The sequence below is a fragment of the Coturnix japonica genome, chromosome 2, assembly GCF_001577835.2.
Source record: "Coturnix japonica isolate 7356 chromosome 2, Coturnix japonica 2.1, whole genome shotgun sequence".
Classification (NCBI taxonomy): domain Eukaryota; kingdom Metazoa; phylum Chordata; class Aves; order Galliformes; family Phasianidae; genus Coturnix; species Coturnix japonica.
Window position 1 is genome coordinate 111,573,301 of NC_029517.1, and position 17,887 is coordinate 111,591,187.

At 36.7% G+C, this 17,887-nt stretch overlaps 1 protein-coding gene across 1 annotated transcript in view; it reads right to left on the minus strand.

Moving 5' to 3' along the window:
• Positions 1 to 15,419, minus strand: part of CNGB3 (cyclic nucleotide gated channel subunit beta 3) — a 52,796-nt gene extending 37,377 nt beyond the window's left edge. Inside the window, exons 1-3 of the mRNA XM_032442595.1 lie at positions 15,312 to 15,419; positions 13,489 to 13,564; positions 4,503 to 4,623 (exon numbers count right to left, since the gene is read on the minus strand). Coding sequence (XP_032298486.1) covers positions 4,503 to 4,623; positions 13,489 to 13,564; positions 15,312 to 15,419 — 305 coding nt within the window. The remainder of the gene's footprint in view (positions 1 to 4,502; positions 4,624 to 13,488; positions 13,565 to 15,311) is intronic.
• Positions 15,420 to 17,887: the final 2,468 nt, after the last annotated feature.

The following is a 17,887-nucleotide window of genomic DNA, read 5'->3' on the forward strand; positions in this document are numbered from 1 at the left end:
GTCTTCTCTTGTGTACAAATGAGTGTGCCACTTTTGCAGAGCAAGGGGGTCTGGAGATCTTAGGGTTTAGGGTTTTTTTTGAACGAACTGCAACTTCAACCAAAGTCATCAAGGATTTTCTATTCATAATTAAGACATTCTTTATGCTTTGCAATTGATGAGGTGTATTTCTGGCTTTATTTCACTGCAGAGCAATAACCTTGCCAGTGCTTTTTTCAAAATATTTGGAGTTGTGTTGTTTCTTTTTTTTTTTACATTTTAAGACCAAGAGAAATCATCAGAATGTCTTGTCTGTTCAGTTTTCCAGAGCCCATTATTCTCAGGGTGCTGATTTCATGAAACACGTGTCTGATTCTGCTAACTTTGACAACTTCATTTCATCCTTCCTTTGCCTTTCAGTGGTCTGTCCAGGGTGGTAGGACACCATAGAAAAAATGAGTGTTTCCACCTGGATCGAGCTGATCCAATGACCACTTGGTTGCACAAGTGCAGTACAAAGGGTGAGAAGATGGGACCAAGGAAAGGGCTGTCATGTCCTTTAGACATCAACATGAACTCAGACTGGCAGAAGCTCCTCATCAGATGTAATGGTGATAACGTTTCTAAACTACATAGTGAAGGAACAAGGTAATCTTTTGAGTTATGAAGAAAAAGGTATTTTAAAATGAGAAGTACCAAAATGAGAAATGATTATTTGAGTAAGCAAATTATCTGCTCCTGGAAGTGCAGCTGCTGCGCTCAGGGCCAGATCTAAAGCAATGTCTTTGAGAGTTGTCGCTACCTTTGACGACAGTGGGGAGAAGCACTGCAGTTCAGCCAGGCTGACCCCTGCCCAGGGACCCTCTGGCAGCTCCCTGCTCCTGAGGCAGGAGCAGTCTTTGTTATTTCCTGAGGATGAGCCACATTTGCTTACATGCTGGAGAGTATCTTGACTGAAATGCTTATGCTGCATTTCAAAAAAAATTGTATGACTATGTACATGAACACTTGTTTTTAAAAACCCACTGCAACAGAAAGAAATCTTGTAGTAATATGAAGGAGATGCCAGCATCCTCTATAAGAGTGCAAATTAGGTTCTGACGTTCTGTTCCCTCATTTCTTGCTGTGAAGAGACAGAATAATCTTAGCCCTCCTTCCTAGAAATTATTACTGCTCAGAAAATAGCTATTCATGGAAATGGACTATTGTTCTGTTGTGCTGTCATTAGGGGAGGAGGGAAGAAACAATGCATTGGCAGAGAGGCAGACTTGTGTGGAATCCTATCTAAGCCATTAGCAAACAGACACTTAAAAGTTTCAGTCTCTGTTGCAGTTCAGTGCCTTGGTAGCTGTCTGTAGGTCTATGCTTTCAGACGTAGTGTTGAGATTGCTGTAGGAAAACCTGAGCTATGTCTTTCCACCGTATATTAATGTCCATCACAATGTACTTTTATATTTGAAAAATGAGTATGTGTCCAATGGGAAAGCAAATTTTTCTCGTCAACAAAGAGATTCTGTGGCAGTTTTCAGGAATAAGTGCTGCCTTTATCAAAGTTGTCAATTACTTAGCAAGAGAAATAACTATTTTATTGCTTCAGAGGAGACTCAGAAAACTTCTTACCTATTAATAGATAACACAGGCTGTGTTGCATCATGAGTAAAAGTCTATTCTAATGCAGATGAACTGGAAGGAGGACACATCTGGTGCTCACCCTGCAAACTGTCAGAAGTAGTCCTATTGACTTCAGATTACTGCATTAATATGAATGCTCATAATGCAATATTACCCAAGCCTAAGGATTTTAAAATTTGAATTATGTGGAAGTTTCTTCACCCTAGAGCATCGGAAGTTCCACATGACTGTGCACTAGAACTTCTTTACAGTGAGGGTGATGGAGCACTGGAACAGGCTGCCCCGGGGGGGTTGTGGAGTCTCCTTCTCTGCAGATATTCAAGACCTGAATGGACGCCTACCTGTGCGACCTGGTGTAGGGAACTTGCTTTGGTGCGGGGGTTGGACTTGATGATCTCTGGAGGTCCTTCCAACCCCTACAATTCTGTGAAATTCTGTATGGAGAAATACAGGCCTGATCTAACTGGAAAGTATGATGTTTCAAACATGGCTACTACCTTTATACTTCCTTAATCTACATATCTGAGCCTGCAGAGATACATTTAAAAAAATTGAAAGCTACAGAAAAGGAAGATAAGGTGAAACTTTTTCTATTAATACCATTTCCATGATCATTTCCATTCACCTCAAATTCTGAATGTACTTATAAACTTATATAGTTTTTCCCGTATAACAAAGGCAATTATTTTCCTTTAAAAATATTCAAGTAGGTAAATTTGAATACATAGACAAAATAAAATAGTGAACTTGATTGACAGTTTTGTCTGAATCGACTCCCATGAGTCTTAGGGATGATGAACTAAATTCACCATTTTAAAATGATTCTCCCCCCAGCTCTGAAAGCTTTATAATAGATCTGTTTAGTTTAGTTTCATACAAATGTGATGACACCAGTGCTGTGCCTCTCAAGCCCTACTGCAGAACTGAGCAGCTAACTGTTTTCACAGTGGAATTTGCCAAGGATATATTGTCTTTTTAGAAGCTGTTCTAATTAGACTGACTAGATGCATCTAACCGCATGCATGGATGGCAGTGAGTCAGAAGAGCTCTGAGAATGCTTAATAGAAACATTTTAAATTTCATTTTAACAGGCAGGTTTTCTCTTCTTCTAACAAGCAACATGCCCTTTGTTTCGTAAGTATGCTGTAATTGTGTTAACCAGAACTTACCAGTGGAACTGTAAATATATAACATATCCTACAGTTGCAAAAAAAGGCTTAATCTTGGCTTTGATTGTTGACCTACTGAGTCACATTCAAATTACTGAGTTATTTATAATGTTTACAGACACTTTAGTCAGAGCTGTTTTTGTTGCATGTATTATTTTATAGAGGCATATGCATTAGTATTTTGCTTGATTATTGCTTGTCACTGTACTGCAAAGTCTGAGTTGGTGAGGAAATAGCCAATCTTCTCCATAAATTAAATAACTACATGTCAAGCAAATGCTTCTGATTTATGTCATCAGAATAATCAAAATAATAGAATGCTAAAGGAAGTAGGAGGAGTTTCTACCCTGTTATGAACAGAGTATATCCATAATTTTCCTTTAAAAGGGATCTCAGCAGGCTGGGAGACAGGCAAGGGAGAACTTCGTGAAGCTGTGAAAATGATGCATTCCTGCACCTGGATTAACCCCATGCAAGTTGTAAAGGCTTGAGGCTGACTGAGTTGAAAATAGCTTTGCATAAAAGGATCTGAGGGTCCAGGCAGGCCAAATTTAATATGAATCCATATTAAATAATCAGTGTTACTCAGTGTGTTCTTGCGTCAGTGAAGGTTGGTAACTTCTGTGCTTTAGAAAAAACACAGCCAGCTGACTGAGGGAGTGTGGTTATTTGTTCTTTTATGTCACTTGTGAGATGATATTTGTGTTCAGCTGCAGCTTCTCCCATAAAAAAAAAAAAAAGACACTGACAAAATGGTACAACACTAGCCTGGGGTTATTGGGATACCTGGGGACTAGATGTATGAAGAGACACTAAGACATTTGGGTTTGTTGAGATGAGAGCTGAAGAGTTAAGAAGATAGAGGTAACTGCAGTGTTCTGCGACTCTGTAAGTGGTTATAGAGAAAATGACTCCAGACTGTTCTTGGAGGTTTACAGAAAAAAGGCAAGGAATGAGGTAGACCAGAGGACCCAGAGAAACTGCAGAATAGAAATCTTTGGGGATTCAAAACTAAACTGAACAACGCTCTGATCAACTTTTTCTAATTTGGAAACTGTGTCTAACCTCTAAATTCTTTGCAGACATTTGTTCCAGGTTCCTGTTGGTGCTGTAGTAAACATAGATTATTACAGGATTATACATTCTTGGATTACTCTCTCAATCCTATTTTAATAAGTCAAAAACTTTACCTATGCTTTTTCCAAAGGTAGAATGAATCAGTATTTTCTCCTGAAGGGCTTTTTCTCTGAAGAAAAATTATTGTTTAATTTCTTTGTCTCTTCTCAGGAAAAGAGTGTTCTAATTAACTGACGGTGTGTTCTAATGGTGATTTAAGAGTATAACAGCAAAAATATGTACAGAGTAAAAATCTTTTGAGCCAGGATAATGTGACAAACTTTCAGCTATTCACAGCAGGAACCTGGGGCTTACACCTTTGCTAAGGTAGAATAATAATAATTTTCAGAATTGCTGGAGTTATTTTATATGAGTATTAAGGAAATCTTTTTCCTTATTCCCACAATTTAGAATGAGGTATCAAGAAATCTATCAAGAGCACGTACTAAATGAATACTGTGTATATGTGGTTGCCTTAGAATTGAAATGTTCTTCAGATCTCTACAGCACTGGACATTCCTAAGAACTGAAATCCTGCACACCAAAATGTACAGTCAGGGTATCAGGAAAAAAAAACCTTCACATTTTCAAATTGATTTTACTCACTTGGCATCTTCTTTCCCATTACTGAGCTGTTGCTGTTCTTGTTGAGTTGCCTTAGCTGCTTCTGTTGATTTTTCAGTTTGTGCAGTTTGTGAAGACTTGGCTGTATTTTCTGGAACTCTCTCTGCATTTGGAAATAAATTTTAATTTCTGAATACCGATTTTTAAAGAATAACTACAGCAGTTTTAGAGGAATCAGAACTTGGCTTCCATTATCTCTTCAGTGGTTGTGACACTAGTAACTGAGACCTGGCTTTTGAATGATTTCCTGCATAAATCTGTTTCACTGTGAGTTGAACAGAACATGTTATGCTGAGAGTATCTTTTAGAATATGAAACACTGTGTTTCTTAATCTCGATGTTTGTTGCAAGCAGCTCAACAATGATCAGTACACAGCTCCTCTAAATTTATAAACAAGAAGAACATGTGCAGTATAGTAGAATTATAGTGTGTACATATTTTAAAAATAGAGGACAGATAGATAGGTCTGCTGAGATATACCTCATGAAATACAGGAGGAAAAATGAAAAGCAATTTATTTGCTTAGGCATAGCAAATGTTGATGACATTATTTATGTCCCAGTGTTTGAACTGCATTGTATCTCTTGTTGCTTCAGCTGCTGTGACGGTCCCATTTGTTGTTGAGTAAATTATGATTAAAATACATCATTATGGATGTGAGTATACACAACCTTGGTTACTCTGCTTTATTTTTATTTCAAGAATTTTTTTTGAAAGAAATTTAGTAAGAAGTTTGTTTCACTTTCCTGTATGCAAATGGTATATTATCTTGCCACTTACTTAAGAGAACTTATGTGATGAATTCTTCCAATTAGTCTTATTTATTTATTTTAAATGTATATGGTGAAAAATAAGTTGAAAGCTGTCATCAGTCTGCCACTTTGCATAAAGGGTGAACAAACCCAGCCTTCATAAATACTTTAAGTAATATGATTACAGAGGAAAAAGCTTGGCATGGAGACATTGTAGCAAATAAATCACAACCCTGTTGTTTATGTAGTATTTTAAATTCAAGACAGCTCAAAGGAAGTAAAACCTTGAGTATTTTTGATAGGGAGTTATTCATTTTGGAGTGGTACAAGTAGTCACATTAGTAAACTGTAAGCTACTCAGCTGGAAAATCATTGCTTCAAAGGCACTGAAACAAAACTGAGTGAAGGAGAATGGGTCAGTTTGCTTACAGAACCAGATAGCCAAAACTATCCCTATATGACCATTATTCAGATTTGGGATAATTTTTTTTTATTATTATTTTTTATTTTTTTTCCCATACATCTCTTCAGAAAAGGCATGATGTTTTTTGAGCCGAGTTTCAGATTTTACAGGATGAACAATTGTTTACAGAACCAGTCAGGCATTTCTAGAGATAATTCTTTTCTTAGTAATTAGGTTAAGAAGTGAGGATGCTCAGTGGGACTGCTACTCTTACAGGAATTAGTGTCTTAACCAGGATCAAAGACCCAGTGTGGAGTAAGAAGATTCAAGAAATGCTCCAGTCAGAATCAGACAATGAACTGAGGGGAAGGCAAAGAAATCCATGTTCCCTAACATGCTGGTTGTTTTGGTTTAGGAAATTTAGGGGTTAATTTTCTAATAGTCTTAGGGAGAAATGTAGCGATATGAAGTATGAAAAAATAAGTTGCAGGATTTGTCTTATCAGCTGCAAGCTGGGAAGATTTTTGAGAGGAATTCCATTTAAAACTCTGACATTCAATAGGATTTAGGGATTAAATTGATAACAATATCTTGCCCACCTAATAGAAATGAAGATTATTGTTTCCTATCTGCAGGAGTTAGTATCCCAGTACTGTCTTGAGGAAAATTCTATTGGAAATCTAGGCTGGGGAATATTTCCTCTTGCCTGAAGGGTCCACCTGGGGATTCTTAGGGAAAAGAATAAACCATGTACAGGGAAGTAAGGCCAGCAGAGGACTTCTGCTGTTACTGTCACTGGGAAGGTTCAAGATGGGATGGAAGGATTACCTACAATTTGATTACACAGTTCAAATATTTCTCTTTGAGTTATAGTAAAAATCCCCTTATATATACATGTATTATAGGTATGTCAAAGGAAGTATTTTAAAATGGATTCAGTCTTCTAATGCAGTGAATATATTTTAATAATGAAATAAAATGCATTTCTCCAAGGAATTTCACTGACATCTTCTGTAAGAAAACCGAGGAATAGCTCTAGTTACAGAAAATAAAGACATTTTATGATGCATTTTTAACTGACTAATTTATGGCTCTTGATTCAGAAAGGAATCTATTAAATTCTCCTTAACCTGTTAAAATTCCGTTGATCCCAGAGGATGTCTACAAATGATACTATTGGCTCTGTGCTTTCCTTGGCACATAAGCCTCCTGTGGTTTCGTGGTCAACATAACACAATGTAGAAAAGGAGAGGGAAAAGCCAAAATTTTCCTTTCTATCTACTGTTTCTGCTCCCTTCTGAATTCTACAATTTTAGTTCCCCGATTTTTTGGGAGGAAAAAAAAAAAAAAAAAAAAGGCAACATGAAAAAGGCCATGAATTCACAGGTGACAGGAGGACTAATCTCAGCATTTCTCTGTCTTATTGGGAAATTTCTTTATTATAGCACCTGCCTCTGATTGCATCTATGCTAGACAAGAATTGTGACCTGATAGGAACAATCAATACACTGAAGTGATGCTGAAGGCCTAGTGTTTAAGTTGTATCCAAATTGAGTCTACTGTGATCCTCAGAAGTGAGTGACTATCAGCAGGTCAGGTTAAACAGGTATACTCCTGAAGTGCTTCTTCTGGTTTATTGTCATCATAGAATCATGGAATAACTTAAGTTGAAAGACAGTATCAAGTTCCGACCCCCTGCCATGGGCAGGGCTGCCCCCACCAGCTCAGGCTGCCCAGGGCCCCTTCCAACCTGGCTTTGAGTGCCTCCAGTGATGGAGCACCACAGCTTCTCTGGGCAGCCTGTGCCAGGGCCTCACCACTCTTTACTCTAAAGGAAACCAGTCACACACCCCTAGAATTCTTTTTGGTGAAAAACTAAAGTGTACTGGGGGACAAAAGAAGAGATGATTGACTTCAGAAGGGCATTCTTTTGAAATATAGTATCAGTTTAGACACACTACACAGAATAACAGGCTCTTGGATGAAACAGTCTCTGGCACTGCAACATGTATACTGTATAGGAAGACCACCAAGGAACAAAACGTAAGGTTCTTTATAAGCATCCCAATTGAGAAGGATAATGGCTTCTCAGCCTGCCAAGTACTGTGAAGATACTCAGTCTGAGGTCTCAGCCTACACAAATCTTTAAATGCTGTCTGCACTTAGACTGACGGAAAGCATTGTAATAGATAAGTATTTCAAACTTCCACAAGTTTTTAGAGTTCATAAATTTCCAGTACAAGCACAAAGCTTACTTGCATTAGGATATCCAGGCCTGGCTTCACTGCCAGCTATATGCCACATTTTAGTTGCTTCTTTCTGTGTGAATTTGGGAGTGTTCTCTGTGTAGTCACATTTAAAAAGCCCTAGACATTCTTCAATGCTTAGAAAATCTAAATCATACCCATTTAACATCTGAGACCAGCTTCAAGGGAATGCCTTTAAAGAACAATGTGTAAGTCATTTTAGAGAAAATCCAGAGCACGAGTTGATTTCTAAAATGGATGACAATCCATCAAATGAATGACAAGGCTTGTGGAATAGCCAATAAAGCTTCTATTGGTTTTAAATATGTTTGAACACGGTAAAGAAGTAATGAGAGTGCAAAAGAAGGCAGAATTGTGCCAAGATGCAAACATCTAAAGCAGTTTTCAAAACACATGGTTCCAGGACTAAATAGGAAAGGGGTTTGATTTTTTTAATTATTTCCTGTTAACAGTGGAATAGCCCACTGATGTCATAGAATCACAGAACACCTCGGGATGGAAAGGATCATAGAAGTCAGCTAGTTCCAGCCCGCTGCCATAGGCAGGGTTGCCAGCCACTAGCCCAGGCTGTGCAGCTCCCTTGTTCTTGTTTTTGTAAAGCAGCTTCCTCCTAATATCTAACCTAAACCTCCCCTATCTGAGTTTAAGGCCATTCTCCTTTGTCCTATCACTGTTCACTCTTCTAAACAGTCGTTGCCCCTCTGGTTTATATGCTCCCTTCAAACATTGGAAGGCCACAGAGGGGTCTTTCTAGAGCCTTCTCTTCTCTAAGCTAAACAAGCCCAGTTCCCCCAACCTTTCTTCATAGGAGAGGTGCTCCAACCCTCTGATCATCTTAGTGGCCCTCCTCTGGACCCATTCCCAGAGCTCCACATACTTCCTGTACTGGGCGCCCCAGGCCTGGACACAGTACTCCAGATGGGGCCTCACAGGAGCTGAGTAGAGAGGGACAATCACCTCCCTCTCCCTGCTGGCTACTCCTTTTAATGCAGCCCATGATACAGTTGGCCTGGGCTGCAAGTGCACTCTGCTGGCTCATGTCCAGATTCTCATCCACCAGGACCCCAAATCCTTCTCCACAGGGCTGCTTTCAAGGAGTTCCACCAGTCTGTATAAACATCTGGTATTGCCCCGGCCTTGGATCTACAATACTCCTGGGTTGCTTTTGTCAAAGGAATTTGCCTAATCGTCCTTGCCTCCCAGAAGTGGATCTGCATCCATAAATACTTGAAAAATGTGCCTGTAGGGTAATGAAAATGCCTAGAAACCTAAATAGAAGGAAAACCTATGGAAGAAGGAGGTAAAATTCATTTCTGACATTACAAAATACACAGATTTGTAATTTTCCAAGTAAAACTTTTGGAACAAATGCTCTGAGCAAGATAAAATTATACAGAAACCAGTGGTTCAGAGCAAAACAATAAGAAGGTGTACATTAACTTTTAATACAAATCTCATCTTCAGTGGCTAACTATAGTATTATAAAAGCTTATTTTGCATACTAATAACAACAAAAAGAAGGATCATTTAAAGAAGCTGAGTTTGTTTTCCCAGCTTTTAGCTCTGTCATTCTCATGAAAAATGGATATCTGAAAGGAATTAAAAAGCTTCGCATCAGCAGGAGTGGAAGCAAGCTGATTAAACATATTCAAGTCTTGGATAATCTTGAAAAAATACATTCTATCAGAATAATAGCTGTCTGTTGACTGTGTGCCAGTGAAGGGTATAAATTATCAAAAGACAAGGAATAAGATTATTGCATAGAAGCATCTACACTGACAGGTTTGGCTCATGGAGCTGCTGCAGGTTATATCAAAATACTGTGTTTAATCTGTGTTTTTTGAAATATCATGGATTTTTGTGTTTTATGGGCCAGGTTATGTAAAATAGCTGAAGAGAAAGATTCATAACTGGCCAAAAGCAGGTTTTAGCTCCTGAAAAATGATTTAATGTAAATATCAAACTTCTTCCCTCTTACAAGGTTAGCTTAGTATTTCAAGAAACTCCTAGTTTAGACCCAGCCTCTGTGTTGTACTGTCTTCTCAGTCTTCACAGATTTTGAATTCATTTCTGCATAGTGGCACAGCAATTAGGAAGGTGACCAGATTTCCTCCCCTATTTCTCTAATCCAGATTTTTCATGGGAAGTTAGGGCACTGGCATAGGAAAAATTTAGATTTGAGCTGCTTTGATATGAACGTGTCTCCACAACAGCTAGGCTAGGCTAGCATACAAAAGGTAGAAGCTGTTTTTATTTGTTTAGCCAAACATTTAGTGGAAAAGTGAATGTTCATTGAGGATCCAAGTGCACTTGTTGGGAGAGAATCTGGAATGGCTTAAAATTCCTTTAGAGCTGTCCTGACTTAGAGGTGCTAGGCATTCAGAGATGGTGATTTAATTTGCATTAATTTTTTTGTTTTTTATTCTACTTGGGCTTCCCACTTGGAATACAGATTTTCTGAGTCTAACATAAAGATCAAATTCCTATTTACATTATAACATGGCATTTGCATTTCACTTAGAAGTTGGTATATAACATTTTATGAATATTTTCCAAAGCACCTCATCTCTGAAAAGGCTAAATACCTTTGAAATTTGAAAATGATGGTCTCCTAAATGGGATGCTATGTCTACTTTATGATTCAGATATACAATAATGTCATATATAGAAATATCAATGATAGCTTTAGACTGGTTTTCTCAATCAGGTTCTATCAAGAACGAAGATATGACAACTTGGGCTTTAGGGAAAGCTTAATAAATATGGCTATGAATCTGGACAAAATCTTTGAGATAACTGCTATTTTAGCAGAGGTAGGAAGACTGAAAGGATATTGGAATTGGGTAGGACAGTTGATACGGAGGGAAAAGTGAGAAAAATGAAAAGAGAACAGGCTCTGGAAGAGCTTTATGTGTGATGATAAGAAGAAATAAGAGAAAGGGACAGAAAAAGGACAGGTTGGAAAGAATCATACAGTTGCAAGCAGGACTATGGAGGATGATAAAACAGACATATTAGCAGGTGGAGACTGGACATGACTTTCTAAATAGTGTAACCATCAGCAGAGATATTGGAAAACTGTAAAACAAGTGAAGCGTTTGTATAGCCAGGCAGTTATGGAGACTGATAAGAATGCAAAGAAATTATAGCACTTGTATTCAATATCACAGATAACCTCTAATTAGCTGAATCATAGTTTGTTGAGTACATAAAGCAATATTGGGAAAAATTAAAAAGTGAATCCATTATGACATAAATCCACTTAGCACAGTGAATTACAGAATGAGCTAATTATGCAGGAGCTATCAGAAAGCAATTAATTAGTGAGAGCAGACAACTGAGGAGGTGGGGAGGAGGCAATGAGCAGCCAGCAATGGAGCCAGAAGAGGAGCTGCTGGGAGATGTAAATGACCAAGTTTCTACCAATTGTGCCTCCTGAGTGCAGGGGACATCATGCTGACTTGTGAAGTGCTAGGAGGAGGGGAGAAGGTGATGGCTGCTTTTGGGCATGTGACAAGAAGGGGATGAAGATGAGCTCTCCTCAGGATGTTGGTTTGTACTTCAGGTTGGTGTAGCTGAGCTAAGAGCTTGTGATTAGAGGTTTTACTTCTCTGTTTCATGCTGATTAAATCTCATAAAACCTTTTCTCTGTTGAGTTTGAATTCCTCACCTTAACTGGTCTCTTTTAACTAGTTTTGGATGAGCTATGTCTGTACTTTTGATAATTCTGTCCAAATACATACATACATCATAAAATGCTGTGTCTAGTCTCTTGTCACTTGCTTCTCCACAGATATTATTTATTTTCTACTTCTAACAGCTGACTATGGGATTTTAGACTTGTTAGAAAGATTACTAAGTATTGTAGGAGACTTTATTTATTGGAACAGCCTTGGCATGATCTGCTTGAAACTAGCCTCACTTTCCTTCCCTGAGTTAATGGAGTTCCTTATTCAGTGTGGTGCCTGTGCAAGTTCTTTGGATTGTATATCCACTGTCTATCTAACTTATCGTTACCTACATGCAAAAGAGCAGCTCTCTTCTTGTTGTTTGAAAATAGGACCTTTAGACTTCCAGAGAACTGTGGATTTTAAAAACAAGCAGACAAGTATCTGCACTGCTAGCTGCTACACTGTCCTACAATAATTAGTGAAGTAGTTATTTCTGTGCCACCACTTCTCATATTTTTCATTTTAGAAGGGGAAAGAAGTAGTAATTGGTACCTTGAAATATGGATCCATGAATTTTCATAACAATATAAAAGTAGATCAGATTTTGGATTGAAGCAGAATAATTTTCTATAACCATATTTAATTTTGCCATGGAGTAGCAGCTGTGATTTAATGTTGCTAGAGAAACACGTAACTTCTGACTTAATTTTACAGTGTTTGGCTTACAGTTGCAGTTAATCCATTCAGATTTTTTAATCATTGTTTTATTAATACAGTCGAATACATATAATAGGATAGTTACATTCAATGGACTTTGATTAAAGTTTTATGATATGGGGAAAGAGGATGTGATATACAGTTATACGAAGTGCAAGAAGTGATCATACAAGTTTTCTTGTGATCTTTTTGCAATGCTCTTCTCTTAAAAAGATAACTTATGGAAAGAAAGTGGAAGGTTCGCTGACAGGAACCTGAATTGTCCTCACAAAGAAAAAGGATGAGGTATTGAAAAAACATAGGCTCTAGGCTTTCCTTCGCTACTGGAGGATGGAAAGAGATGCTGCAGATGTAGGGGTCATGGTCAGTGAATGATTATTGCTTCACTCATTATTAAACTTTATTTTGGTAGCTGTTGCAGTGTTCGTTCTAAGTGACTGTTTTTTTTGTTTATATATTTCTTTCAGAGCTATGGTACTCTGATCTAAGGTATGTCTATTAAAATAGATAAGTAAAGAGGTATATGAAGGAGGAGAATAGCCATGGCCAGCTGTCACAGCTCCCAACAACCAGCTGTTAAGGGAAATAATTACCCTGTATTACTGCCCTGAGCTCTTTAATCCAAACATGGACATCTTGTGATGGCAAATCATCTTTAATAGCATTGAATTCTTCTGTTTGTAGAATAACAGCTCAATTGATTGTGTTCCTCAATAGATTTGAATATCATTTAGGCTAGAGTTTTTCTAATTTTTATTTTTTCATCTATATGATGATGCATTGTAATATGTGCTTTTTTAACTTAAGCCAGTAAATGTTAATTAAGCCAGTATTATAAGAATTCCTAAGAAGATGAAATCAGGCTTAGAGTAATAGAAAATAGGTTTTGTTAGACAGACTGATAAAAGTGGACAAGCTAATGGAGTTTGTGAAAAGCTTGAAAAGTTTGTTGCCTTTTTATGATGGTTGAATAGTGCTGCTATTCCTACAGCAAATTGTTGGCTCAAATTCAGTGAGAATTCAGAGTTCTTAATTATTCTCAGAAATGAAAAATAAGGCCAGCCTCCTCAGCATTTTTAAGAGGAACAATTTTGTATGCAGTATTCATATATATTTTTTCCAGATGATCTTGGTGCACTCATAAATGGTTTACTGACCTTGTTCCTTTGGTGAAGGATCTGCCTTCTTATTGGCCTCAGTTTTCTGTGGGTCATCTTTTTTTGTTTTTTCATCCTTAAGGAAATAAGGAGGAATAGAAATTAGATGGTTATTGCTGAGAATGATAAGTATGGTTTGAAATTTGCAGCATTTGCTACAAATTTGGCTAACCAAGCTGACACCTACTGAGCTGTTTTCCTGGGTTTTGTGTATGTTCTTGGATTAGAATTTCCAGCTAGGTTCACAAAAAGACTCAAATGCAGAAACTAAAATTTGATGTCTTCACAGGTGCTGCACAACTATAGTTATGTGGTCTAGAATTCTGCCTCTGCCTGATCCTAGATCTTCTTTAATGTTGTCAAGGTTGGCTTGTTCAGTACTGCCACTCACAAGCTAGTTTGCATCCTTAAATTAAAACACATCATGTACTTTGCTTTTATGTAGTGTTAACATTGGTCTGAGGGGTGCGAATGAGAAGTGCACAGGGATTTTTATATGCTCACTGCACTGTATCATAGCACAGATCTAATCAATCCCATGAGAATCTGCCAACCCAGACTAAATGTATTTGCCTGTTGTTCATCATGCTAGTTAATAATAGTAATAATAAAGATACTGTGTTTTGTAAGAACTTGGAAAATTATTTGACTTCAGGAGATTTCAGGGCTTCCTGCTTTCTTCTCTTCCCTTCTCAAAACAATACATTCATCTGCAAAAATTAAAATGTCAATGTGAGTCTACTGCTCTACAGTCACCAGATGTTAAGTACCTGTCTCCTTTTCTCTTTAGAGAATATATTTTCACAAACAGAAATGTCTTAATTCTTAACTCGTTCATTTGTCTATCCATACTTCAGCAGTATCATTTTAATACTACCATTTGGATCTTGCATTGATGTGTGGAATCATTCTGGTGTGAAGAGTAACCCATGTCTCTAGGGAAATCTAAATACGTATTTCTTTCCTACAACAGTGTTCAGCTGTTGTAAAAAGGCACTTAAACTTAGCCTTCTAATGATTTTTTTTTTATTGATTTGTAAGCCTGATTTCAGATCAATAGCTCAGACTGATACTAAATAACAGGTTTTGCATTCCTATCTATTTGATTGAACCGTAAATTGTTAGCATTTTTCTTGTGAAGTTGTGATTATGTCAAGATAAGAGAAATAAAAGAAACAAAGGAAACTACAGAAGCACTCAAAACACTTTCTGACATTATTGGTAGAAGGTTCAAAAATATAAAATATTTCAAAGGTAACAAAGGAGGAGTATTCTGCTTTTTTTTTTTTTTAAAAAAAAAAAATCCATTAACTGAAATGAAAAGAATGAGTTAATTTTTATAGCAAAGAACTGCTAAAAAAAAATGTTGACTGTAGACTTAAATGACTTGCTGTATTTTTCAAATTGAATTATATTATTAAAAGCAAGCCAAATTTAATATGTGCTTTAAAGAAGGTTACTAAATTATTTTTCACAAAACAGTTGAAAAGCAGGGTGATGTATTCCTGTATGTCACTCCACTATAAAGAACACATATACTGACATTTTTTGCCTGCAGAGAACAAGGTGAAAGAGGAATATATCAGCACAAAGAAAGTGGCCATAATAATGCTTCTAATTCCCTGTTTTCAGTGTTAGGTTAGTCCTATTTGGCAAGTCATTTGCTAAAGGAGGAAATCTTTCTTCATAAAGAAGAGGTGGGAAGAAAGAAAGGAATAAAGGCATGTATTTGATTTTGCTTAATAATGATGAATATGCTCTGCCGTAAATCTGTTTAAACATAAATACTCCCTAAACAAAAGATTATAAACAATGCACTATACCTGGTCTGTAGATGGCTTGCATGGAGGAGAAATGCCTCCATTTTCACCGTCTGCTTGTTCGGGTGATAATTTTGTTCTAGAAAACACTCCTTTTAGTCTTTTAAACATCTTGCCCATTCAGCTGTCCTGAAGCCTCTATAACTCTTTTACCGTGAGTAGGAAGTAACATATGCTTTCTTGCTGTCAGTAATCAAGCCAATTAAATTCTTAATCAGGTTTAGTTCTGATTGATGCCTTAAAGAAATTCCTTTCTCAGTCTGTTCTAGCTGTGGCTTTTGCTCACCACTTGTACCTATTTTTTATGTTATTTATGTTATGTTTATGTGTAATTTTAGTGGATTAAATTGGCTAATGTGGGAAACATTGCTTATTTGCAGACTGAGCCTTTTTGAGATCAACAGTATTCTCATTATGAAAATATAATTTTTCATTACTTTTTTAATAAATATTTTTATTCCTTGTTATTATCAAAAATATTCCTTGACTATGATAAAGATGTACATAAAGCATAATATAATGGAAGTAATATGCATTAGTGGAGAATATATAACTGTTAAGAATTTCTGCAAATTTATGTGTATTTCTTATTTCTCATACCAAGCTACAAAATGTTGTGTTTTTTCTTTTTCTTTTTCTTTTTTAGATAATGTATTTTTTGTTTTAATTTATAATAAAAAGACATGAAGAGAGAATGTAACAGGCATTAATAGGAGAGTGCCCTTGGGAACATGTTAATAACTGTTGACATCCATAGTCAATGAGTGTGTTATTGAGTTGGTCTGTGACTAATGAAATAGATGTTTGCAACCACTTAATGTGATACAATAGGCAGACCATAGCAAATATAATATTTTGATACCAGTAGAGGTACAAGTTCACCTCCTGACCCTAGTAAAGTGATTAATCTGCCTTTATTTCATTTCTCTCTCATGTAGTATGGGTATTTAGTTATTTTTATCAGGCTCTATATGTGCTAAAAGCAATTCACTTAATTGAATATCATAATGCTCTGTTAAGTAAGAAGATTAAGAGTGCAGCAGCAAATCAGACAGCATGTATCTGGTTAGCTTAGCTATGTTGCCATTGACCACTTCTTACTACATGCTGTATTTATGACAAACCTTAGAGAATACAGGGATTTCAAATCTGCCTCAAGTTTTCTGTCCATACAGGTGGAGTATATCCTATTTTTATTAATGATGTGCCCACATCATTTTCTTTCCTATTTAAAAAAATCATATATGTATAGACTTTCTGAACTTTGGGTAACATTATTCTTCCAAGGATTTTTTTTAAATCAATAAGTGAATTTGGAGCAAGGCATTCGCAGACTGGATTTTACATTTAAACTTTATGCAAGAGATTATATTTCAGGAAATATAGCAGGTGTCTTAGAAGCTTAGGTCATTTAAATCCTGCATATCCACTTGAAATGTAATCACTTCCAAAACAGCTGGCATGAACCTTTTCCATCTGAAACTGTTTTAAATAGAGAAATACTTCTTAAATCATAAGAATATACAAAAGGTTGCATGACTTCTTCCCCCCACCTGACACTCATTATAAAATGCATGAGTCCTGTGAGCCAAGACTTAACTTTCAGTATACTTAATGGGCTTAGTCTGAATCCCAAGGATGGCTTTGTATTCTCAACTGGCAGTTTCTGTTGCTATGTTTGTGTGTATGTATGGACCAATAGCCATCACTGAAGTTTTCATTTTTGTATTAAGTAACGTGTAGCATATTACAAACATCAGAACCTGTGTTTCACTTTCCATTCTCTCACAATGCAAAATGTAATGTGCAGATATTTTCCATAGGTATTTGTCTTCAGATTCATTTTAGGACTCAAGAATCTTGACAACTAGAAGTAATGCAGTAGTAGTCAGAAACTGCATCTCACATTTATCGGAACTTTTTCTCTGAGTAGAAAAACATTTGAAATTTTTCCCTGTTTTTATAGAACAAAAATCAGAGCAGTAATGTATGTCTTCTGTAATTTTGAGAACTTTAGTAGGACTTTTTAATATATGCTTACAAAAAATATTCTCAAGCTCATATTTTCCATATCTACTTATACTCTTGTTTTTAAAACAACTATCATCATCTAACTAACTATACCTTTACAAAGAGGATGAATTTACGCTTATAGTGAAAATGTCTCTCTACACCTTTTACTGCAGTAATGATGAGATATGAATTAGTATTGGCAGCATTCAGTGAGGCAACATAAGAAATAATAAAGATATGTACATGTACAACTGTATATGTCAGGGTGTAGGTTACTTAAAAGATGACTTCTCCCTGTTTTGATACAGTTATTCTTACGCTGATTCATAAGGGCTTTCTTATGTTGCATATAGATAGTGACACAAAATTATCAGAATCAATAACTATGGCTCAAATTTGAGACAGTAATAGGTCTTATCATAGAATCATAGAATGACCTGGGTGGGAAAGGACCACAGTCACAATGATCGCGTAGTTTCCAACCCCCTGCTATGTGCAGGGTTGCCAACCACCAGCCCAGGCTGCCCAGAGCCACATCCAGCCTGGCCTTGAATGCCTCCAGGGAT